At 56.6% G+C, this 24775-nt stretch overlaps 1 protein-coding gene across 1 annotated transcript in view; it reads right to left on the bottom strand.

The window, feature by feature from the left end:
- The window catches only part of TTYH2 (tweety family member 2), a 39710-nt gene extending 25103 nt beyond the window's left edge, over window positions 1-14607 (bottom strand). Inside the window, exon 1 of the mRNA XM_065415806.1 lies at window positions 14473-14607. Coding sequence (XP_065271878.1) covers window positions 14473-14607 — 135 coding nt within the window. The remainder of the gene's footprint in view (window positions 1-14472) is intronic.
- Window positions 14608-24775: the final 10168 nt, after the last annotated feature.

Raw genomic sequence — 24775 nt, 5'->3', positions numbered from 1 at the left:
CATTGGGGAGCACAGGCCACTGGCTGCACAGAGGTGGGAGATCACGCTGCAGCTCCCCCCAGGACACGGACTCAGCGGTGAAGCTGCACCCAACCCTGACACAGCTCAAGGACCGGGCCTGCCCCAGAAACACCCAGAGCCCTGCCCCTCCATGCCAGCTGTGGGCAGGCAGGCTCAGCAAGGCAGGATCCAGGTGTGGAGGGGCTTAGTGTGGGGCAATCTGGGTGCGGGCGGCTCAGTGGGGGAGTCAGGTGCGGGGGGGATCTGGATGCACAGGGGCTTGTTGGGGGTTCTGGATGCAACAGTAATGGGACTCTGCAGGGGGTCCAGGTGAAGGTAGTTGGGGCTTGTCAGGGTGGTCCAGGTGCAGGGGGAGTGGGGCTCATTGGGGGGTGAGGCTCGGTGGGAGGGACTGGGCATGAGGGGGTCTGGATGCACGGGGGTTGGGCGGATGGAGGAGCAGCTCCCTGTACAGGGATCCCTCCCCCTGCAGCTGAGGTGCGATGGGTGCAGGAAGCGGTGCAGGGGGAGTTTGCAGAGATTCCCGTAGCTGGGGAGAAATCTGGGGGTGGGTCTGACCCAGCCCCCGATGCTGTGCAGGGAAAGAGGAAGTCCCGTCCTCCCTAGCCTAGCTGGGACTAGCAAATGAGCCTGGCACAGGGTAGGAGCCACCAGCCGAGTCGTCTCCAGTCTCACCCCCTGCCCCACAGTGATTTACCTCTCTGCTGGCTGCTCTGGGCACCTGAAACATACTGCTGGGGAGGGTCGCATGACCACTCCTGGGGCTTCCCTTTGCTTCCACGTCAGAAAGTCATTTTTCTGCAGGGAAGCAAAGAAATCTGCGGGGGACATAAATTCTGCGTATGTGCAGTGGCGCAGAACTCCCCCAGGAGTAACTTGGAAAAAAAGTGTGCTCTTGACTCAGGTTAGCAGCTCGAGTTCAAACCTGTAAGGCAGCCGGAGATGGAGCTGGAGCGGCTACCTGGAGCTAAAAGCCATTGTGGTGTCTTTGCTGCTATTTGAACCCGAGTTCAGAACCCCCTGTCTGCAGTGCAGACACACCCTAACGGCTACGCCTTGCGCTGAAGCTCCAAGCTACGCAAGCGCTGGCTGTCACCGGGCAGTGCCACCCTCACAATGAAGCTGTCTGGCTGCCCATGAAGCAGCTCTTTCCCTTGCTCAGTGGATGTGCCACATGCCGAAGTCTTGCTCCCCGCGTCCCAGACCAGCTGGTGGCCCAGCTAAGCACTGCAGCCGAACTGCCGTCCCGAGCACGTCACGCAAACCGTAACAACTGGCCTTTCCCTCCAGTCGCCTTGCTCTGTTTCCAGGTGCTCACCATGGAGTCAAGAATAACTGCTCCCAAGCCAGGGCCGGGGAGGTGGAAAAGCGTGGCCAGACACAGACACTGACGAGCCCAGGCACAAAGCCAGGAATGCACCCCAAGGTGCCTACCCACACCTGGCGGGCGATTTACCGGTCACCCCGTTACATGGGGGCGCCGCAGCCAGCATTAGATGAAGCAGGCAAGCACATGAACCCCAGACACCGGTTATCTTCCCTGCCCGGCTACCCCAAGAGCCAGCACCATGGCCCCCACTCCAGAGTCAGGAGCATCTCCTCCTGAGCCAGGCCCCAAGACATGGGTCCCCCCCACGGGAGGTCACCTTCCCTTACAGATATTTATCCACCTGGCAGGCAGCAAGACAGCTGAACTGCTCTTGGACACTTGCTCAAATCGCCCGGCCGGGCCCTCCACTCAGGCATCTCCGCCTGAGAGCGAGGAAGACGGTACGGAGCACGGCACCCTGCTCAGTTCCTGCATGCAACATATCTCACCCCCCCGCGTAGGAACGACCCCCCCTGCAGCCACAGCCCCCGCTCCCTACACACACCCTGCAGCCCGGGCTGCTGCGACGGGCTCGGCACATCGTTCCATCTTCAGCCAGTGCAGGATGTGCCTGGCAAGGCCTCTGGCTCCCCTGGTGTGCGAGCTGTCAGTTCAGGGTGTCTGGTTCTGATCTAAGGCCTGCCACGTTGAAGGCACAAGAGCCTCAGACCAGTCTCTGCCCTCATCGGTCTCCATTAGCTATCGAGTGAGACGCACGAGCCGATGACCCTCACCCCCGATTCGACATTGGGGAAGGCAGCGCCAGATGCATGGGGTCTCCCCCATCCCAGAGCAACGCCACCTGCATCTCCCGTCCCAGGCTCTCCGGCTCAGCTGTGCCTGTTGCTTGATCCTCCCCCCGGACTCCCCCTGCTCCTCCCCATTAGCGGCTGCATTAATACCACAAGCAACAGCAGGAAAAGAGTGAATCCGATGAGAGCCAGAGTTGACGCAAGTGAAAGCTGACACGTGACCAGACAATACCACGAGCATAACTGCCCCCAGCCAGGGCATCTGCTAGCTTCCCGTCCAGCAAATTTACCAAATCCAGAGGGCAGGTCACCGTCACGGGACCTGTCCCTGGCCCATCCCGCATGAGGCATTCTTACTGGGTCACGTACGGCAGAACCCCTATTTTACAAACTAACGGGGGATTGAGAAGTTCATAAAAAATCACCAGTCACAAAACAGAACATCCCCGAGTTCCAGCTGGCGCGCTGCGTTGCTGCTCTCCTGCCCGTCGACCACGGCGAAGCCACAGCCAGCGCACGGAATGCAAAGGGACGACGCCCTGTTCTCCATCAATGTCACTGTTACGTGATTCCCCACCCCAGTCCCGGTCAGGAGAAACGATTGGGAGAGATGGGCACCTGTAAGAGTGGGGCTCACAAAATCGAGGTTCTGCTTGCAGATGGTTGGGGCTGGTTCTAGAACAACATTTGCCAGGGCAGGGGATGGGTTAGTGGAGGAGCAGCCTGTATGGGACAAACCAGACAGCAGGGAAACACACAGTAACTAGGAGGCAAAAGCACATCCACTGGGTCCCGTTCCCCTGCCTTCCTGCCCCCCCGCGTGACCCAAGGCGGGACTGTCCCCACTTGAAGAGGTGTCTCCTTTCACCAGGCGCTAAGGATTCTCCAAAACAGCAAGCACGTATTAAGCGCCTCCAGCACGCTAATCACCCTGCAAGACAGACAGTGGCGCAGTCCTTGCCACAGGCAGCATGCAATCCACTAGCTAGAGTGCTCCAAGAATCGGGCTCCAGACTTCCCGAAGGATGCCTGGAGAGGAGGGCATATCTGGTTGAATTGCCTCTCGTTCGTGCTACAAGTCGGTTAGAGCGTGGGGCTGCTTCCTGGCTAGTTACAGGTTGTCATTAAAGAGATCGATTGACATCTTAATGGCTTGTATATTCCCCCTGAAGCGCAGTGGCCTGCCGTGACCTTTTCAGTATTCCACATTTTGATTAAGTGGCATCTCAGGCCCTTCTGTGCAGGTTACTGAGGCCATAAAGCAGGGAGCGGGTCACTGAATTCGAAGAAGGGCAAAGTGGTCCCGTAATTCAGGGAGCACATGACATATTAACAATAGAGGCCTCGTTCATTACAGGGCCGGACAGGGCAAGAATGGGTTTCTAGTGAAAGGGACGTAGACCCAGCGCCACTCATCCATCTTCCCCCATGACAGAGAGAGAGAGAGAGAGAGAGAGAGAGAGAGTGTGTGTGTGTGTGTGTGTGTGTGTCAGAGAGAGAGATCCACACAACAATCTTTACACTAACAATGGCTCACATTTGCACGATGGCTCCAGTGTGAATGGCTGTTCACACAGTGAACCTCCTCCTGGATTGAGGGGAAGAGACGCACAGCCCCAGACCAAACACTGACGCTGCGCAGCTCTGCCTCAATTTCCCCACCCATGAAGCAGGACCAGTCCGGTCCCCGCCCTGCAGGGGGTGCATTAGGGTGTGACTCTTGTTGTCCCTTTCCACCAGGGACTTCCCGCCCCAGATTTTAGGCACCTGGCCAGCTTCCTAGGTCCTGCGGAGCTCTCACCCCCCACCCAGCGTGGGGCCAGCCAGGAAGGAGATACGGAGCCAGAGCATCGTTGGCGCGTCGCTCGTATTCCACCGCCGTGTTTCCCGGGACCACAACATGGCGCCAGTTCCAGGGGGCTCGGCAGCCCTGGAGCCTTTCATGAAACTGTCGTTACGTGGCTGAAAGGAGAAAGGGCCCAAAACATCCTCCAGTGCAGTGTGTGGCCTTGGGGCAGCCGTGCTGGTCCCAGGATATGAGAGATGTTACCGCAGCCGCCTCATCTCTCTTTAAACGATCATTCGACTGCAGCCTGAAAAGCGTCCTGGGGGAGAATCGTGGATTGAGCTTCCAAGCCCAGATGGGCTGGGGTTTCATGGAGCTGAACCTTCCGGTGTCAGCCGCATGGGCCCCCCCTCCCTGCGGTTCTCCCCCTGCCCCCTCCACGGTGCTGTGGGAACTAAACACACACGCTAACAAGTTGCAGACCCTGCTACCGCACCCCCTCCGCCTGCCCAGCCATTTCCCAGCACCGAGGGCTCCAGGGTCGTTAGCGGCCCCGCTTGCCTGCCAAGCCCGATCGAATCTAAGAGGCTGGCTTCGATTACTCCAGCTAATGCAGGCCAGAGCGCGGGAGGAGGCTGCTGGGGAAAGCCACGCTGCAGGGCTCTTTGTTAAGGAGTTCTCCGCCTGAGCGGAAAGGGAGAATGCACCAGCAGGAATCATTTCTCTCCGTAACGGGCAATTACTCCTGCAGTCCTAACGAACAGTGCCAGCGCCTCCCCGCCCAGGGCTCTCCATTTCCAGAGCTGTCATTCCCCTTCGATGGGCTGGCCCACGACAGCCATCACAGACATTCCAGCTTACGTGAGGGCCTCAACATGGTGATTCAAGCACGGGCCCCCACTGATCGGGGCCATCTTTACCAGGAGGTGGGTCACAGAGAGACGACAGGTCCCAGCATGCAGCGCTCCAGTTTGAGCGGAGCAGCGGATTGAGGGTTGCATGCTATGTCTGCCAGGGTCAAACCTCCATGGTCCAGATGTGGGCAGCTGTGATTCATTCCCACGCAGGGCCAATCGGGGCAGGCCCCGGGCTCCTGGCATGTTACCAACACAGGCTCCCTGCCCTCCACCGGGCAAGGACTTGGCACTGCCCCAGTGACCAGAACCTATCGAAGAAAAGGGAGAGGAGCGCATGGCATGCAATCCACACCGCGGAACGCACGGCTTCACATAACGCTCAGCCAACCCGCGGAACTCATTGCCAGGGGATGCCGTGAAGGCCACAGGTATAACTGGGCTCAACAAAGAATTAGACCCGTTCCTGGAGGATAGGTCCATCAATGGCTATTAGCCAAGATGGTCAGGGACACCAGGCCATGCTCAGGGTGTCCCGAAGCCTCTGACTGACTGAAGCTGGGGCTGGATTGCTCAGCGATTGCCCTGTTCTGTTCGTTCCCTCTGAAGCACCTGGCTCCAGCCACTGTCGGAAGACAGGACACTGGGCTAGGTGGGCCGTCCTTGTGACGCACAGCGGGCATCCCTGGAAGTCTCGTGTCCTCAGCCGTGCCTGGGCAAGGCTTTCCTCAGCAGACTGCACGGCCCCTGCCACAGAGGCAGGCAGCAATCACCCTGCAGGGCGTGACCCTCTCCAGGGAGGCACAGAGGGGAGCTCATCGCAGGACAGTCCCATGGGTACGGCACTGGACGGGGCCTCAGGAACCCCGGGTTCTACCCCTGCCACAGAGGCAGGCAGCAATCACCCTGCAGGGCGTGACCCTCTCCCAGGGAGGCATAGAGGGGAGCTCATCGCAGGACAGTCCCATGGGTTCGGCACTGGACGGGGCCTCAGGAACCCCGGGTTCTACCCCTGGCTTGGCACGACCGTGGGCAACTCACTGCCCTGCTCTGTCGGGTCTGCGAGCTCACTGGGGCAGGGACTCTCTCACCCTGCACACTGCAGGCCCCCCTAAGGCATTACACTGGTGCAACACAAGTCCTGACACACAACGGCTCAGGCAGACGCCACCTTCCTTTAGCTTCCAGTTCCCCTATATTTAACGCCTCCCTTCCCGGATCGGGAAACCTCAGAGCGCGACTGGCTGATGACAGTGACTCAGGTTAACTCCTGATGCTGACCCCCTCCAGCAGGGATCTTCTCCCACTCCCTTCCTCAGCCAGAGGCAGGCCCACATCCTGCTCGGCCTGCCCTTTTTTTTTTTTTTTTGGGTGCACTCGTCACTGCATATTTTTATTCCAACCTTTGTCAGCCATTCACCCGCTCCTGGGGCAGGGAGCAGCCGCAGCTCTGCTCTGCTCCAGGGGCAGCTAGCGAAGAACTGAGTGAGCCCAGTGACAAAGAGAAGGGGAAAGCAGCTCTGATCACCTGGCTCACACACTGCGACAGCAAGTCAGGTACCGAGCCTGCAGCTTCCATCAGCCCGAATTTCCGCTCCTCCATCTCGCTTCCCGATAGCAGCTCCCTGAAGGGGGGACGCCCCCACCCCCTCCGGTTTCAATAAAGCCCCGTTTGTCCCGTCGGCTTTCATGCACCCTTCTCCCCACCTGCTACTGCACTGCTGTTTTGCATCAGCGGAGGAGCTGGTACCAGCCCAGAAATGGCAAGGACCAGGGGCTCTCAGCTCATCGAAAGCCCCAGCTCCCAAGTCCCAGGACGCTCGGCACGCAGCCCGGCCGAGGCAGCATGTCGGTTTGGACTTGCTTTGCGGGTGGCTCTTGCGGTTACACAACACTGCGAGTGGCTGGTGAGAGGCTCTTCGCAGCAGGAGCCAGACGGGCTCTTAGAGTGGGTTAGACCAGCACCGGCCCTGGGCTGGGTGGAGCCGGTGCCATGGCAGGAGGTGCATTAGAGGTGGGGGAAGAGCGATGCCACTGCTGCTTAGGACCAAACCAACCCTACAAAGCGTGAAAGCAAAGCTGCACCAGTGGGCCAGAAAGGGGAGAGGAAGCCGACGAAGTCACAGGCAGGAGAGGAGCTTGGAGCAGCTCAAAGCCACTGACCGGACTGAGCCGGATCCCAGCGGGAAGGGTGTGAAAGGGTGTCATTTGGAGGCAGGGACAATGATTAACCCGAGGTGACAGAACACAGGGACCCGGCTTGTTCTGGGGACGTCCTTGGTCAGTTCTTTGCAGCAGGAATCCTGGCACTCAGACTGGAACTTGCAACACACTCGCTGACCAGAGGGAGAGTGAGTTGGCAGATCCGTCCCTCCGTTAAAACAGAGCTTTCAGCGAGCACTGGGGCAGAGTCCAGAGGCTGGCACTGGGATCTCTCTGTGAGGCTACACCCTTGAACTGTGCTGAAGTCTCTATTAGAGAGAGGGTGAAGTGAGGGCCCTGCCTTGCACCCTGTGCTTTCACCTCTGGGGACCCCGGTCAGGAAAAAGAGCCCAGGGCTGGAAAAGCAGGGGACTGGGGGGGTCAGGATTTGAGGGGCATCTGCAGAGCTGTGGGGGCGACCCGGGGCTGGAAGAGCAGGTGTGTGGGGGCCGCATCCCAATCAATCCACTGCAGCCCTGGGATTGTGTGTTATGCAGAAACTTTTCCTGCGAGGACTTGGCTCGAGAGAGCCGCTCTGAACAGAGCAGCGATCGTTCCAATCACCCGAGCTGCTGCCCTGGTTTCTGCAGCCCTCCCCCAGGCTAAGCCAGTGCCCCCCACCCGTCCACCCAGGGGGAAGAGTTTTCTAACACTTTCCCTGCAGCTCCCAGGGGACGTGGACAGAGCAGCCTGGTTGGCACAGGAAGTGACACAAGCAGCAGCGGACGTCCCCAGGGGGCAGCCGGGCGAGCAAGCGCTTGCTGGGAGATTGGCCTCCACAGATCCCCTCCCTCGTGGTGCAAGGGGAAGCCAGTGCTCACTGGGCCGGGGCCCAGCCAGTAGCTCAGAGCAGAGCTGCGGGACGCTGGGGTTGCACAAGAAAGTCGTTCCGGCCACGTCCTCTCTCTCCTGCTGCACACGCTCCTCTGGGGGGAGGTGGGGCTGATAAACAGGGCATTGGGGTCACCCTGCAAAGAAGATGCGGTTCTGCTGTAGAGCAGAGACTGGTCGTTCTTCTCTGGAGCCCTGGGCTTTCCCAGTTGGACTGGTCCCCACGCCCCCCATGGCACACAATGCCCGAAGGGAGTGAGACAGAAACCTGGCACATCGGGGGTCAGGGCTTAGACCCTCCAGCTATGATCGTCGGTTAAACCACGCCCGTGCCCATGGGATAGGCACGCCCATCACACCACGCAGCACTGCGTCGGCACCAAAGCGTGGCACAGGTCCGAGCCAATCCTCACACCCCTCCAGGAGAAAGGCAAGCCTCGCTGTGCAGCAGGGAACTTGGTGGAGCTTCCAGTCCCCCAGCGCTGGAGTTAGGAGACAGGAGCCCGGCCTGATGCTTCCCCTTCCACTGCACATTCTCCCAGGCCACGCTGCCAAGTATGGGCACCACAGGACCAGTCTGCCCCCGGCCCTGTACACATCTCCTAGTTCCAGTGGACTGACCCAGCTGGGTATGCAGATCTGCAGGGGCCAGAAAGCACTCAGGACGTGACGCCCAGCAGGGTCTCTGCCATCTTACACTCCCACTTCTCACTGTACAGCAACCCGAGGCCACCCCGCCCACGTCGGAGGGGACGAAGGGGGGTGCTAACGCTGGGTTTGTGGGGACACGCTGGCCATGGGGCAGCTGACCAGGAAACTGCAGCGAAGCAGTATAATGCGGGTGGAAAGGTGCTGGCCGTGCAGGACGGGAGGGCTCTCAGGGCTCCCTGCTGGCCTCCTGCCACAGGCGTGGCCCCTGGGCACTACCACGTCTCTGCCCGGAACCCGGGTCTCCATTCAGGGCAGTTACTTTCCCGGCAGCCCGCACGGCTCCAGCTCGGCTGCCAGAGAGCCAGGCTCAGACTGGAGCTGGCAAACTCCCGTCTTTACGCCTGTGTTCGAACAGGCTGTGTAGAAGAGAAACCAGATCCTCGGGGCGTCTGCGAAAGCCCCCCCAAGAGCACAGGTGTCGTGTGCCCGCAGCAGCTTCTGCCTGACGCAAGTGGACAGTGCTGCCACTGCCAGCGTACTCAGCCTGAGACCCAGCCCCAACGCCAAGCCCTCGATTCCCTGCAGCCACAGGGCCAAACCCAGCCAGGCGGGCGAGGTGTGCTCCTTTCAATGGAGACCTTGCCACAACCCTGCAGCACTTCCCCTCCCACCCAGGTAACAGCGCTGCATACTGGCTCATCCCCACTATGGCTGGCTTCCATCCCCCCCCCCCCCCGCTACACGCTACCCCAGAGGTGGCCGCATTTCCGCACGCTGCCTGTAAGGTGCTATGAAAATGTCATCCACGACCTACATCCCCAGCACCCCCCTCCTCCCCACGAGCAGCACCGTGCAGCTCCGAGCAGCAGAAAACCCGCCCGACACCTTTGCACGGAAGGTGAGAGGGCTGCGAAGGGCTTCCTGTGCGAGGCTGTATTGTTTGAAGGTTTCCTTCCTGCCTGGCCTGGTTTGGCACAGCCATGCTTATTAGTGAGCAGATACGATCTTATCGAGGCAGCTGGAACCGAGTGCACCACCGGCTCCCGATGGCACGAGACCAAGCAGGAACCGCTCCCCCCAAATTATCGATGGCAGATAATGGGCAGCCTCCACAGGGCTCCCTGGAGAGAACCACACGGGATTCAGAGCTAAGCAAGGGCCGGTGCGCTTTGCAGTTCTGATTACACTACAGCCGACTCTACCCCATTGAGCAGCCCCTCCGAAAGGGCTGTGGAGTGCCGAATGGAGCCGTGAGGGGCGCTCCTCCTGGGGAGCGGTGGGTTCATGATGGGGAGGATTAATGAAGAAAAATCATAGCCGTACACGTCTGTATGGTGTCTTTCAGCCATGAGTGCTTTGCGGACTATATGCAGGCAGCACCAGGGAAGTGCGGCCACCCCTGGGGAGGAGCGCACCGAATAGGGGTGCGAGTGGTGTGTTTTTAGCAGGGGACAGCAGGACAGGCCCCTAACTCATGGGGACTGGTGTCCACAGGCAACAGACCGGCGCTTGGGGCGGAGGGGTGGGGGGCAGAGCTCCATTTTGGTGGTGCTACAATTCCTCCTGGCTGGAACGGGCCCTGCTTTAGGCTCTGCTGCAGGCCGGAGTGGGAGCAGGCGGGGCCCTTCAGACAGGAACTAAGCCCCAGCGAGGGGGCTGGCGCACAGCGCGAGGGGGAGAACAGTACGGCTGCTCTGGCAGAGCTGGTAATGCCGAGGCTGGCTCTACCCGGCTCGGTGGGCTGGTCCCTCCCGAGCTTACCTCGGCTTCCCGCACAGTGCTACATTCAGTGTCCACAGACCCCGTGACACTCTCCTAAGGGCGGCCCTGGGCTCCCAACGGATCTCAGAGCCCCTGTGCTCTGATCATCCAGAGCCGCTCCGACGCTGCAGGGCCAGGTCCCGAAGCCACCAGCCAAGTCCCATGTCCAGGTGGCACATCCTGAGCAGGCCTGTATCCCAGGAAGGAGAACTGGGGCCCACCCGCCGCGTCAGGGACGGAGCCACACGCACCGGGAGGGAGGAGCTAGCCCTCGCCCGGGGCCACGCTCCAGCTGACCAGCACCTCCTCCACATCGGTCACCTTCTGGTTATAGCCCTGCAGGCCTAGCACCGCCAGCACCCCCCTCCATCGGCACCAGCCCACACCCAGCCCCCCGGGGCCTGTCCAGCACCGATCAGAACAAGCGATTCCAGTCACAGGCACCCCACCGCCCACCTGGTAGCTACTCAGAGCCGTCCACTGTGCTGCCAGCGACCTCTAGCCGCTTACAAGCCCCCATTAGCTTCCTCACGCCGCGCCACTTTTCCCTGGTGGAGAAGCTCATGGGAGGCAGGGCCCCCACCCCGATGCACCAGTCAGGCTCTAAAGTACCTTGTACCTTTTGTTAAACAGACACTCAGAGCCACAAACCAAGCCAGGGTGGGCCCTAGGAGAGCACAGGGAACTTCCCAGCACTTCACCAGCACCAACGGCTGGGCGTTTGCCCTCCAAACAGCCCAACGGTGCTTAAAGGGACACGTCAGGCTACTCAGGTTGCTCAAAAAGAGCCATCTTTGCAGGTGTTTGTGAGCAACCCAGCAGGCGAAATCAACAAAGGAGGGGGGAAGAACTCGAAGTGGCTTTTCCTCGCAGAGGGACCTGCTCTCTGCATTTTGCCCAGCCTGGCCGGTGAAGTGGACCAGTCACATCCTGGTTCTCGTGCTCCAATTCTGACGTACCGACCCGCCTGGCCTTCCCGTACTGCCCAATGGCCAGATGGGGTCCCAGCGCGAGAGTCACTGCTCGAGCTCAAAGCTGAGATACTTGGGTTTCAGGCGCAAATTCAAAAACAATGTTCTCAATTAGTCCCCCCTTCCCCTCCCCCCACCAGCCATGCCACTCCCCATTTTGCCAACAGCCGCCATTCAAGCTGTGTGTGGAGCTAGCTGCCTTCATCTCACAGACAGGTAGTAAGAAAAGGACGCATCTAACCCCACGGGCTTGTGCTTAAAGCCCTGCATTCAATTAGCACGGGTTGGAATCAGCATGTTTTCCAGGGTAATTGGAAACCTTTGGCCACTCGCTGTCAATCATCGACTGTGTATAATTTTTTGCGTTTCTATAATGACTTGCAACTCAAAGTACTTTGGGAATTATGCCGAGGCGGCACCCCTGAAATGCAGCCACCTCTGGGGTGGAGGGTGGCAGTCAACCAGCAAAGAGTACAACAGCGTCATAGGAAGGGGGATAATGACAATGCAGTAACTTTTAATGTCTCATCCAAGGGCCCAGCCCCCAACAAACAACATGGCGCTGTCTGAAGGCCTTCGGAGACTCTGGGAGTCAGCGCCATTGGGTTTCAACCTGGGGTTCTCTCCCGGAGGTGACTGAGCTGTCCCCTGCCAACAAACCACAAAAGCCAAGACGCTCTCTGTAGCACACCCACAAGGACAGGGCTGGCAGTGCAGGGCCCAGGAGGGCTAGCGATGCACAGATGAGGGACAGGTAGGACTGGCAGTGGGAGGGTGCGAAAGGGTCAGAGGGACAGAGCTAGTAGCAGGACCAATGGCTGGAAGAAGAGGTGCGCCATTGCCCACGTCCCCTGCTTTCCAGCATCCCTTGGTCACCAGGTGCGTCCTCTGCTTTGCTTTGACAGGACAGAAGCCCCTCACGCACCTTGCCGCACTGGAAGAGTATTGCGGGGGTGAGGGGGGGGGAGGCAGGGGAAAGGGGGTGTACAGTACAGTAGCTGCCCTGAGAGCCACTTGAAGGGGGCTCCAGAAGATGAACTCAAGTACCCCTTGCACTGCACATCTCATAACCGTGGCTAGGAGCACGTCCAGGGAGGCAGACGGCGTGTAAACGGCTACTCCAGCCGATCACTCCTTGCACCTACAAACGGTCTGAAAACACCAAAGGGCAGGAGAACACCTGGGCAGCTTCCCACTGGCCCCAAAACTTGTTCCATCCAAAACCTAACATTAAAAAGAGTGGCAATTCAGAGGAGTGCGACAAAGGCCCTGCTAGCACAAGAGAGCACTGGTTTCTGGGTGGCACTAATGGAATCCAATGCTTTAGAGGCCCACGGCGAGCAGAAGAGAAGCAGTGATTTAACGCCCCTTTGTTTGCTTCCCCCCCCTTCATTCACGGCAGAGAGACTGACTAGACAGTTGCCATTTCTGCTTTTCTTCCCAGCCTGGGGCAAGGCCTGGATTGCAAACCCTGCAAGGGGATGTTTCGCTGGGAAGAGAAGAACTTTGCATTTTAAGAAACATTTTGCAGATTTTTTTCTCTCAATAACTAAGTTTGGCCAAACCTTTAATGTGCACACAACCCCTACAACGCTGGCCCTGGCTAGCGACTCCCTGCAGCTAGCCGCACTCAGAGACACAGCGGAAACGAACAGAACGGGTTCCAACATTAACACAACTGAGTAAATCTCGGATTCTTGCACACAGGAAAGTGTGGTTAGGAGGCAAGAGCTGTTGTTACCTTTGTAAATACCATTTCAGGTGACAACATAATCTGCAGGACTCGGGGAGGGGGCGCCATCCGTGGCCTAGAAATCCGTATTCTCTGCTTACCCTACAGGTTCTTCCCCAGCAGGACACCCCCCAGGAGATAAATATCTGCTCCACCTTTTTTTTTTTTTTTTTTTTTTTTTTTAAGAGCAAACAAAAGATCCACATGCAGCATGAGTGTGGAGGAAAAAGCTACCTGGAAATTGGAAATTTTCCCATGGGAAACAGGGATGGATTCCACCTCCCCTACCCAGAGCTCCCTCTGATTCCCAGCAAATCCATTTGGTAGCCAGACTGAAACTTTCCAAAGGCGATTCCCCATCCCCCCCCTCCATACAGCCCCACAGGCAAAGCCCGGCTGGGTTGGGAAAGGTTCAGAGCCACGGCCAGGCTGAGTGCAGAGGCCAGATTTGGGGGAAGGCCTGGGATGCATTAATTTTATTCAGGTTCTTATTGGCGGTACCCAGGCTGCAGGTCGGGGGAGTGGGGGGTAATGAGAAGGGGCCAGCTACTGCCCTGCTAGGGCCTAAACGGGGAGCTCTGGGTACCAGTTTTCTGGTTGCTCCCCTACTGGGGGCGGAAGCTGCCATGGGTTGGCAAGGGGGTGGCTGAGGAGCCGCCGAGCCCGCAGGGTAGGGCGCACGCAGACTGCCCTGGGCACGGGGTTAGCGTGCCAGGGAATCCGCACATGCAGGCGCTGCCCCGGGGAAGTTGGCAGCACACAAGGGTGTACTAGGGTGACCCCGGAGCTGCCCCCCAGGTTCGCAGTGTGCAGAGAGTGGTGGTGGTGGGGTTACACAGGAGGAATGGCCCTGAGATGGCAGGTGGGAATTGACTGCACTGGGGCTTGCAATGCAGGGGGTCCGGGGGGAGGCACTCAGGGGGGTGGGGGAGAGAAAGACTGAGGGGGCAAGGGCTGAGAGGGCAGCGCACAAAGCTGGGGCGCAGGTGCCTGGGGGAGGGAGGCGGGGGTCCGGGTGCACGGGGGCTGCCGGGAAGGAGGGTCCAGGGAGGAGGGGAGCTGGGTGCACGGGGGCTACTGGGGGGAGGGTCCGGGGGCTGCCGGGGGGAGGGGGACTGGGTGCACGGAGAGAGGCGGGCGGAGGGTCCGGGGGCTGTCGGGGGAGGGGGACCGGAAACATGGGGGCTGCCTGGGGGGAGGGTCCGGGGGATGCCGGGGAGGAGGGGGACCAGGTGCACGGGGGCTGCCGGGGGGAGGCGGGCTAGGTGCACGGAAGGAAGGGGGCCGGGTGCACGGGGGCTGCCGGGGGGGAGGTGGGCTGGGTGCACGGAGGGAAGGGGGGCCGGGTGCACGGGAGAAGGGGGACCGGGTGCACGGGGGCTACAGGGGGGAGGTGGGCTGGGTGCACGGAGGGAAGGGGGGCCGGGTGCACGGGGGCTGCCGGGGAGGGAAGGGGGGACTGGGTGCACGGGGCTGCCGGGAGAAGGGTCCGGGGGCTGCCGGGGAGGGAAGGGGGGGCGGGTGCCCGGGGGCCGGACCCACCTGCTGGTAGTCGGGCTGCTGCGGGCGGAAGGCGCTGGGCACGGGCTGCAGCCGCAGGTTCACGTGCGGGAAGCGGTGCAGCCAGGCGGCCCACCAGGGCGCCAGGTAGTCGGCGCGCGCGGCCAGCAGGGCCATGGCTCCGGACCGGCTCCTCCGCCCGCCGCTCGGCTCCAGCGCCCGGCCACGCCACGCCCCCCCGCACCCGCCAAGCCACGCCCCCCGCGGGACCGCGCAGCCAGGTCCCCCCCCCCCAAACCTGCTGGGTCTATAGGGGCCCTGCCCTTTCCTCGGCAACAGCTATAGAGGCATTGCGCCCCCCCAGCCTGCGGGCTCCACAGGGGCACCGCCCTCCCTCCACCCTCCGCTCCCCACGGGGCACCACCCCCCCTCCGCCGCCCGCTACCTGCGGGCTCTATAGGGGCGCCGCCCTCCCTCCCTATAGGGGCTCTATAGGGGCACCACCCTCCCTCTGCTGCCCGCTCCCTGCGGGCCCTATGGGGCACCGCCCCCCCTCCGCCGCCCGCTCCCTCCGGGCTCTATAGGGGGCACCGCCCTCCCCCCGCGGGCTCTATAGGGGCACCACCCTCCCTCCGCCGCCCGCTCCCTGCAGGCTCTATAGGGGCGCCGCCCTCCCTCCCTATAGGGGCGCCGCCCACTCCATATGGGCTCTATAGGGGCACCGCCCTCCCTCCTCCGTCTACTCCCAGCGGGCTCTATAGGGGCACCGCCCTTCCAAAGACTGGAGCCTACATTTGCAACCCAGGCCGGTGCAGAGCTCTCCCCGAAGGACGTTAGAGCCGTGGGGAAAGCTGCCGGGGAGGGACATGGCCTGGTTTTAAAATGGGAGCTATAACGGGCTGGGGTGGGGGGGATCCTTGTGCGCAGCGCTCAGGGAAAACGAGCTAGAATCCTGCTCAGCTAGTGCTGGATAATAATTAGGCATTCAAATCGGAGCTGAGAGCAGGCCCTGCTGCTGTACTCAGAGCCCGATTCAATCCCCACCGCTCCCACCAACAATTTGGGCAACACTGCAAAAATGCAACCCCCGGGGGGCAGGATCAGTAGCTAGAGCACAGGCCTGGGGCTCCGGACTCCTGGGTTCCTCTTTGGATTCTCCCACTGACTTGCTTCATGACCTTAGGCGAATTGTTTCCCTTCTCTGGGGCTCCGGCACCTCCCCGTTTGTAAAAGAGGGAGACTGATACTCACCCCACAGGCCTGCAGAGAGGCTCCCTTCATGACTGTCGGGAAAACACTCTGAAGGGCACAGTACAGCCACACAGCACTACCAGTGTCCCGGCTTCCATCGCTCCTGGGCTGAGAAGTGACACCCCCCCTCCGCCCCCAAATGGACGGAACTCTAGTTTTCCTGATGCCAAGTGTGCTGGCTGCTTCCAAACAGTTTCTGAAGTAAGCAAACGGAGCTCAGAGCCTGCCCCTTCTCCCTCTAAGGTCCCTTTTTGACGCTCTGTACCTCGGGGACACCCTACACCTCCACATTCATCTTTATAAAATGATGATGTATCCAATGCAAAGTTTGTCATGTCGGGTGTCTTCGGAAGGCTCATAATGCACTGAGCATTGCTGTTATAGTGATGTTATAGTAATCGTTATAGTAAGGTTGTAGGTTATAATTTCATGTATATAGTTATGAGGCTGAAAATGTATCCTCATGGCTTAACGCAAGCCCAGGCAAAAACTCTCCAAGAGCAGAGGGGCAGTTCACACCTCGTCAGGGCATGAATGGGACAAACCCAGCCCAGCCTCACAGGAACAATGGACACTGGCTTAGGCAGCAACAAAAGAATCTGTTAGACCCTCCAGGGAGTCACCCCCTTCCTTTGGGCAGTTTGGGACTGCGATGAGGTAATGCTCACCTGACTCTGAAGTGGGGGGGGGGGGGGACAAAGCCAAGAGGGAAGAAAGGACGTGATAAAAGGAAGAGACGTTTGCCATGCTCTCTCTCTTCCACCTACATCTACAGACATCACCACCAAGCGACTGAAGCGCTGATCAAAGGGGAGAACCTGGGTGAAAAGTAACCAGCCAGCCTGCGGTGAGAAGCATCTAAGTTTGTAAGGACATTGAAAGTGTTCAGATCAGCTTAGAATGTGTTTTGCTTTTATTTCATTTGACCAGATCTGACTTGTTATCCTTTACTTATAATCACTTCAAATCTATCTTTATAGTTAATAAATGTGTGTTTATTCTACCTGAAGCAGTGCGTTTGGTTTGAAGTATGTCAGAGGCTCCCCTGGGGATAACAAGCCTGGTACATATCAATTTCTTTGTTAAATTGACAAACTTATATAAGCTTGCAGCATCCAGCAGGCATAACTGGACGCTGCCAGATGGAGGTTCCTAGGGTTGTGTCTGGGAGATATTGGCTAGTGTCATTCAGTTGCACAATCCAAAGTGCAGCTTACATGCCCGAGGCTGTACGTGAACAGCGCGGGAGTCGGGGTTCTCACAGCAAAGCAGGGTCAGGCTGGCTCCCAGAGTCAAGGATCGGAGTGGCCTAGCAGATCACCAGTCCAGATAACACCAGAGGGGAACATCACACCCTTCCTAGCCCTCTGCCCCCCGGCTGCAGTGCGCAGCATTTGACCCTGCTTCTACCAGCAGGAGCAGCGTTTGAATGAACACACATGTAAGTTTTTTCTCATCCTTCCTCTGGCTTTTCTTCCCTCTTTCTCATTCGGAATATCGACCCCTGTGCATGGGCAGTGGGTGAACCCTCTGTAGGGGAGGCTAGCCCCCCAGCCCTGCCCCTTCTGCCCAAGCCCCCCCCCCATGGCTAGAGTGACCCCCCCCACAGCTGGAGCCCTGAGGGCCCCCCCCGTGCCTGGAGGAGCCCCAGCCCCCCTGCCCCTAGCCAGCCCTCCCCAGCCACCCCAAGCCCCAACCAGAGTTCCAGCTGGCTTCAGGAGAGTGAGGGTAGGTCCACAGGGCAGAGCATGGGCAGAACCACAGCCCGGGGTAGGGGAGGTTTAGCCTCCCCTTGGCTACGATACCCGCCGCCCTTGCCCCTGTGCGACAATGAGGTGGGGGTAGCCAAGGTAATTGCAGCTGAAATGGTCTCAGTGCTGTTGCTGATGTTTGTATTTCATGCAGTGCTGAGCGGTATGCTGGAAATTAACCAACAGCAATTAATTATCTGCCAGCCGCTTGCCCAGAGATACCCGCAGAAGGGGCTCCGCTAGAGGGTATGGGTTGATAGAGGAACCACGGGGTGACATTCTCCGGCCTGCATGCAGAGCTCAGACTAGAGATCACAACGGGCTCTTCTAGGCTTAAATCGACAAAAGCCACGCGGAGGAAGGGGCAGGAGTTGTGGTGCTTTTCAATACAAAGCATTCAGATCTAAAGGTGCAGATCCCATTAAGCACCGACTGACTCCACGGGAGGGCTCCCTGCTGAGATACACAAACGTGACAGCAGAGAACGGAACAGGTGTCTTTCTTCCGGCTAATAGAGTCACTGAACTACTTATTTTATTTTTTTTAAACAAAGAGCCCCAGGCCCCACAGGAGATGAGAGACTAGCAAAGACGGAGAGTTGCTAAGGGTCCGTGGGCAAAGAAATCCCGTGTAGGGAGGCAGGAGGGGACTAAGGCAAGAGCCTATTTTTGCAGGAAGGAGAGGTGAGACGAGGTGTTTCCCCAAAGAGCTCGGACTCTCGCTGAGCATTTGTGCCCTTCCGTGGCAGTGAAGTAGGATGACCAGGCCGCAAGGGTGAAAAATCAGGATGGGGGGGGAAAGGGTAACAGGTTGCCTATATAAGACAAAGCCCCTAATATCGGACATCTGGTCACCCTACAGTGAAGTCACCGTAATGAGGCCCTGGCGTTAACATCTTGCAGAGGTGAGCAGGATGGAGGATTGCAACAGGCACCTTTGCAGTGGCTGGGGCAGATAGAGGCCCATTAATGGGCTAGCAGGGCCCGCCCGGGCGCTGGGGACACCGCCAAAAGGAGAGAGCGAGAAACCGCATTTAAAAAAAAAAAAAAAAAAAAGGTAAAAGTGTTGTAGATTCTGCAGGAAACAAAGGGCAGGAGGGGCACGCAGGGAACCAGGAGTAGACTTAGGCCAGAGTTTGCTTCTTTCTAATGGACAAAGGAGGTTTGGAAGGTTTTATCTAAATAAATTGTGTTTTGTTCTTTCCCTTGAAACTCAGGCCGTGGCTGTGATGGAAGAGTCTAGAGCCAGTGGAGACTTGGGAGGAAGGATGGTCCAGTGGTTAGGGCAGTAGCCTAGGACGTCAGACCCTGCTCTGCCATAGGCTCCTTGTGTGAGTCACTTAGCCACTCTGTGCCTCAGTTTCCCCATCTGTGAAAGTGATAATAGCCCTGCCGCCCAGGGCGGTTGGGAGGATAAAGACAGTAAAGGTTGTGAGATGCTCATCTATTATGGTAAGGAGGGACTCATCTGGTCTGCCTCAGATAGAGAGCTAGTCATGTTCTAGCAGCCCAAGGGTTGAGAGCCCAGACATCAGGGGAAGAGATTTTTAGTCTGAGTGTTTAGAGATGGTTTTTAACACCTATGACTAATGCCGTGGGGCAGGTCAGGGTGTGAGAGCTAATCACAGAAATGGCCTGACTCCTCGACATCCTGCTCCTAAACTTAGACCAGACACTACCGTACAAATTAAGCCGAGAAAAGGGCTTTTTCTTGTGTGAACGCTACCCTAGGCCCATCTTTTGCCACCATACAGCAGCAAGGGCAGGCAGAGACCCAACTGCTTAGCAAAAGCCAGGGGAGGTCACCTTGAAAAGTGGAGAAGCTACAATTTTCCACAGGCACTGCATTAGCATAAGAGCCACACACAGAGAACCAATCGGCCAAAGCACGCTGCAGATCCCCTGCACCCTCGGGCTGGCTCGACTTGCACCCCAGTAGAATTTGGCCTGGTAACTACACTGATGACTTATGTACTAAACCCAGGACCCAGCCTGAAACATAGAGACGCTTCCTCTTGCTAGTGTTTCCTCGCGGCCCTTCTGTTTAAAAAGTGGAAGGCGGGTCGACTTGCATCAGCATCGTGGTTCCAGGCCCGGTAGGACCGACAGGCCCAGCTCCAGAGGAGCAGTGTTTAGCTTTTGAAATCGGAGAATAAGACTGATGGTGCTTTGCAGATGGGGAGGGAGGAATGTGTGCAGGGTTGCCTGTCCGAGTCACCCCCCGTTTCATAAGGGCAAGGGCTGGTAGTTCCCAGGCAGTCTCACACACTCACTAGCAGTGTAAGGAAGACAGAGAAGTGTGTGTGGGGGTGAACTTCCTCTGCTGAGCACTAACAGCTGGAGGGGGTAGCTCTCTGCTGTGGGGATGAAAGCTGTTTCTAGGCCACATAGAAGTAAACATCACAGTGGATACAAATGAGCTTTACCTGCCATCTTGGCATCCTTTGCTCGCACTTACCTAATGAGTTCAGCTTGGCCGTGCCTTCCCCCGGGAGAGGCCTGAGATTGCAGATTCTGAATGTCACATTTTAGGCAGCTGATTAAACAAAGGACTTGTCCTTTACCAGGACAATGAGAAAATGAGTGAAATCAAAGCCCACACACTGGCAGGGAGCAAGTGTGTTATTAGCCCAGCCAGACCCTTGGAGAGGGGAGATGCTCTCAGAACCAAGAACTTCCGTTTTGTAAAGGATCCATAACAGAAGCAGAGTTGCAGGGTCAGATGGGGGCAGGGGTTTTCCGCACAGGAAGGAGAGGTTAAGAGTAGCTTGCAGTGTACGCAATCACATTTTACTCGGCTGTAGATCTCAAAGCACCGCAACAAATTAAATCTCAGACACAGACGGAAGGAAACAGCATTTGGGAATTGCTTTGCAGGGGGAGTTTGGGGTAGGTCCCAGGCTGTTCCAAGCCAGAACCATCCGCTCTCACGGAGCCCTGGAGCGGGGAAGAGCAGAGAACACAAAGGGCCCATTCTAAGTCCTGTTTTCACCACCCCGTGATCACCTTTGAACTGGCACTTGCCACATCCCGAAGTCGCAGTTGAAAAGAACACCAAGGACAGCTAAGAATTTTCTGAGGCTTCCTGCAGGGGCAGGCGCAATTCAGCGGGGCTGGGAAACAACAGTTTAGCTGCACAGATAGTGCCACCACGCCACGCCTCAGCAAAGTTCCTGCACCCGCCTACGGCCTCCACTCATTACATTTCCAGTTCCAGGTGCCTTTGAAAGGGAAACAGTCAGAACCAGAGACAGGCTCCCCCAACCTGGGCATCCAGCATGCAGAGAAGACAGCGGCTCTGGAACAAAAGCTGAAAAAAAGGTCTGACAATTGGAGGCCGTAGTACACATCCCAAAGCGCAACAGCCCGTGAAAGCACACGCAGGGGGCTATGGTAGGTGAATGGGGGGAGGCGTGGCTCTGCTGAATATGGTTAAAAAACATGTTTCCAGCCAGCTTGCATCCCAGGTGAATAACAACGGTCATATATATTAAGCCAGGGAAATGCCCAAACAAGAAACTTTGCTAACATTAGATTTAAAAGGTTGCTGGACCACAGAGCCCATCTCTGCAAGCTGTGACAAACTAGGAAGTAAGCAGTTAAGTCATTCAGCATCTTATCTACACTCATTTGATCACCTTGTCCTAACGATTACAGAACATATCTAGCAGCTGCTATCTGCAGTCTTACACCATCCCTCACTGACTGCCCCCCTCAAACACATTAACACCAACCCCTAGAGGCTGGAGTCCAAGGGTGTCCACTGGCTGTTCAGGGAGATAGTAGCGACTGGAAAGGATTGATGAGTGGAGTAGATGGGATGCTGCAGGACTTGCATGCTTGTTACAGTTTGCACTGGAAGGGGAAGGATCTACAGCATAGCTACCTTGGCTCAAAGTGGTTTTGCTTCTAAAACTAGACCGCACAAAGATCTTGAGACTCCACTGCCAGAAGCAATCCTGTCATGGGTGCCAGGAAATTAACCAGCCGACCCCATAAGTCTTCCTCCCCCACAACCTCCGAGTCACATGGGACAGTTGCCTCACTCCACTTTTATTGCTTCCTACACCCAGACTTAACCGTGTGTGTCAATTTCAAGACTCAGCAGCCGGATGTCAATCTCCAGGCTGATGTAATGAATGCGCGGTTATAACACCATTCGTCAAATGCTGGGCTGCTTTCTGAAGAATGGCAGTTGTCTGACTAGCCAGATGGCCCTTACCCCTGCTCACTCCCACTTGCTCCTACACACCTTCTAATCGATTGTTTTATTAAACACACCATCTCGCTCGTGCTGGGATATTATAAACAGTAAATTACAGCAGTATAGAATATCTTCTATACATCATACCTGTGGTTCTACTGATAAACGCATCTAGTTTCTCATGTGGTTTATATTGTCACCACACATCCTTGATAAAATACTGTCCTTTATCATGGTTTATTCGTTATAGCTCTTTTCATGTGCATTAGTAATAGCCATACTTCTATCCGCAGACACAGTACATTGACTCTAAATCAGGAACTAGGACAGAAAAGAAAATCACAATTCTGTGATTTTAGGGTTATGATTTTTCACCAAAAATTGTAACATTAATTTTAAGATCCCAGCCCTTTCTGTTGCATACATAAGGCCAGCCCCCAGGAAGCACAGATCATGAGAGTTTAAGGATAATTTAACCCTTTAAGCTCTGTCCATAGTAAAAGGAAGGCAGTTTTAATGAGACACTTGAACAGAAACACTCACGCAAGCCCATTCAGAGTTCAAATACAGCAGAAAAATGCTGTCACAAAATGTGATGTAAACTGTGCTACTTCTCCAGAGACTATTGAAGTGATCTACCAGGGAGCACAGACTAACCATCCGCTCTGAGCTTTTATGCTGTTTTAATGAGAACATGCCAGTCAGATGGGGACCACAGGATGGGAAGAACAAAAATGAATCTCTGGGTGCAGAGACATTAAAATCAATCTAAAAAAATGAGGAAGATGGTCATTGGTTCTTTTTGCTCCTGTAATTTTCTACTAGCCCATGCTGATTCCCATTTCACAGCAGCAGAACAGCCAATTTCTCCTAGGGACAAAATTAGTTATTCAAACTTCTGGCAAGTTGTCTTTCCGATTTTTCTCAGCTCCCTGCTCAAGATGCATGTATAATTTGCAAGAGACAAGGTTGGGGAGGTATTCTCTTGTATTGGACAAACTTCAGTTGGTGAAAGAGACAAGCTTTCTTGCCTTTCTGGGGCACTCGATAGCTCATCTTTTGCATCAACGGCAGTTGGTCCAATAAAAGATATAACCTCACCCACTTCTCTCTCTCATCTCTTGGGACCAACAAGGCTACAACACTGCAAATATATTAATTTGCACTTATTATTGTATGGTGCCACCTAGTGGCATCTTGTACTACATAGGAGTTGCCCAACGATACTACTCAGAAACCATCAATTCTTTGGCAGCAGCACAGAACAGCTGGCGTGCAGAAGAGTGCTTTGGAAGCCTTCTTGATGGAATGCAGCAGATGTGGGGAAGAGAAGAGGAACTTAACCTAAAGCACTGACCTGAATCTCCCACGGTGTGAGGTTGAGCCATCTCAGCTTAATCCACCCGGAAATTTGCACAAATCCAGCACACTGACAACAGGCAGATCCACTCTGCCTGCTGCAGAGAACTCTGCATCCGCGGCAGGTAAGTTATTCAGCTCAACCCGTCTCGCCAACCCACATTTGGCAAGAGAGGCTTCAGAACTGGGGCAGAGCTATGAGGCACCCATGTGTGTGAGACATGGGACACTTAGCCCAGAGCTGTATCAGTGCTGATGGAATCGACTGCCAGGGAAAGGCTCTTCAATACAGGCCTGCTAGCACTTCAACCATCACTTATCTACCCCTTTGTTCTGCTAGGCTAGGCTTAGCAAAAATCAAACCACTCTGAAAAGCATTAGCACCGGAAGGTCGCTAAACAAGGGCTTCCAAACTGGTTGCAGCGAGACTGCTGGTTACATGGTGCTGGCACCTCCAAGGTCTCTAGCTGCTAAGCCATACTAAAAAGCTAAAAATACAACAAACCTCCCAGTTTGCCATGCAGTCAGCCCGTGTGCAGGGATGCCATGAGATTGCAAACCTGCATATGTTCGGGAGGGGAGGAGCCCATAGACACTTGCTAATCTGGGTTCAGTCTGTGCTACAGAAAACCACAAACGCCAGCGCTGAACTGTCAGGAAGTTCAGTACACAGAACCCTGGGTGGGTAAACGTCTTAGGGCAAAGGCTACAAGACTAAACAAACATTGGAAGCAACACCCCTGTGCTTAATGTCTCTTAAGAACTCAAGGCACCATTGCCTTCTCAGCACGGGGATGGAAAGCTTGGCAGATCAAGGGGTTCTATCCCTTTAAAATCAAGTTGGCCATCTTCTTTCCTCAGTTTGAGAATGATTGGTACAGCAGCCGGATCCTGTGGGAGGGGAAATGGCCATAGTGCCCGTTTCCCAGCGAGTTTGAAGGCATCCAAGCGCTTTGCAGGTCAGGCCCTGAGAATGCAGCATTTTGTGCTTAACTGAATACTAGACAGGAGAACCGGGACTAACAGGGCCAACGACTGCAGCCCCAGCCCATGGGAAGGAAATCTCGGCATTAGAGCCAGTGAACCTGTGGGATGCGAGCCATGAGTGCTTTCCTTGGATGTTAGCACTAGCGTGGACACACTGCAGTCTAAAGAGCTAGGCCTGGCCTACCCTTAGTTTGGCCAGCGTATACATGTCAGTTAGGAGCATAAGGGGACCCCCCCACCCCGACAGCTCTGCCAGGACAAGCCCCAGTGCAGGTGCAGTTATACTGGCTCAAGGTCTCTTGCTGGTCTACACCGGGTCTCTACTAGAAGGGCGGGACAATATAGCTACGCTGGCCAACTTTCTACCATAGAGGCAAAGTTTGAGATTGGTGTCAAGCAGCAATTTCCCATGCTGGTCTAGTGCCTCCATTTCTATTCACTTCTAGAAGAAGTGCCGGCTGCACTGGGCAACAGAGACCCAGCACATTCGGATGCTGTTGATAAACGACAAGCAGACAACTTCATTTGAATAGACTGAGGGGTCGACCCAGCATGTGACCCATGTATCATTGGCCAGCAAGCCCTGGGCCACCACCTCTTTCAGTGGAGTACATTTGGCACAGGCTTGGCTTCTGCAGCTTCTCCAAACTGCCAGCTGGGGTAGCACGAGGACTCTAGCCATGCTCAGCTGGTCCAGAGCCTGCCCATTCGAGGACATTCCTTTCGGAGCAGTTACATAAGCAGCAATAGGTTGGTCAAGTCATCCTTCAGAAAAGAGAAGTCAGACACGCGAG

Source organism: Emys orbicularis, chromosome 13 (genome assembly GCF_028017835.1).
Source record: "Emys orbicularis isolate rEmyOrb1 chromosome 13, rEmyOrb1.hap1, whole genome shotgun sequence".
Lineage (NCBI taxonomy): Eukaryota > Metazoa > Chordata > Testudines > Emydidae > Emys > Emys orbicularis.
Note: the sequence above shows the minus strand (reverse complement) of the source record. Positions and strands in the feature narration are given on the sequence as shown.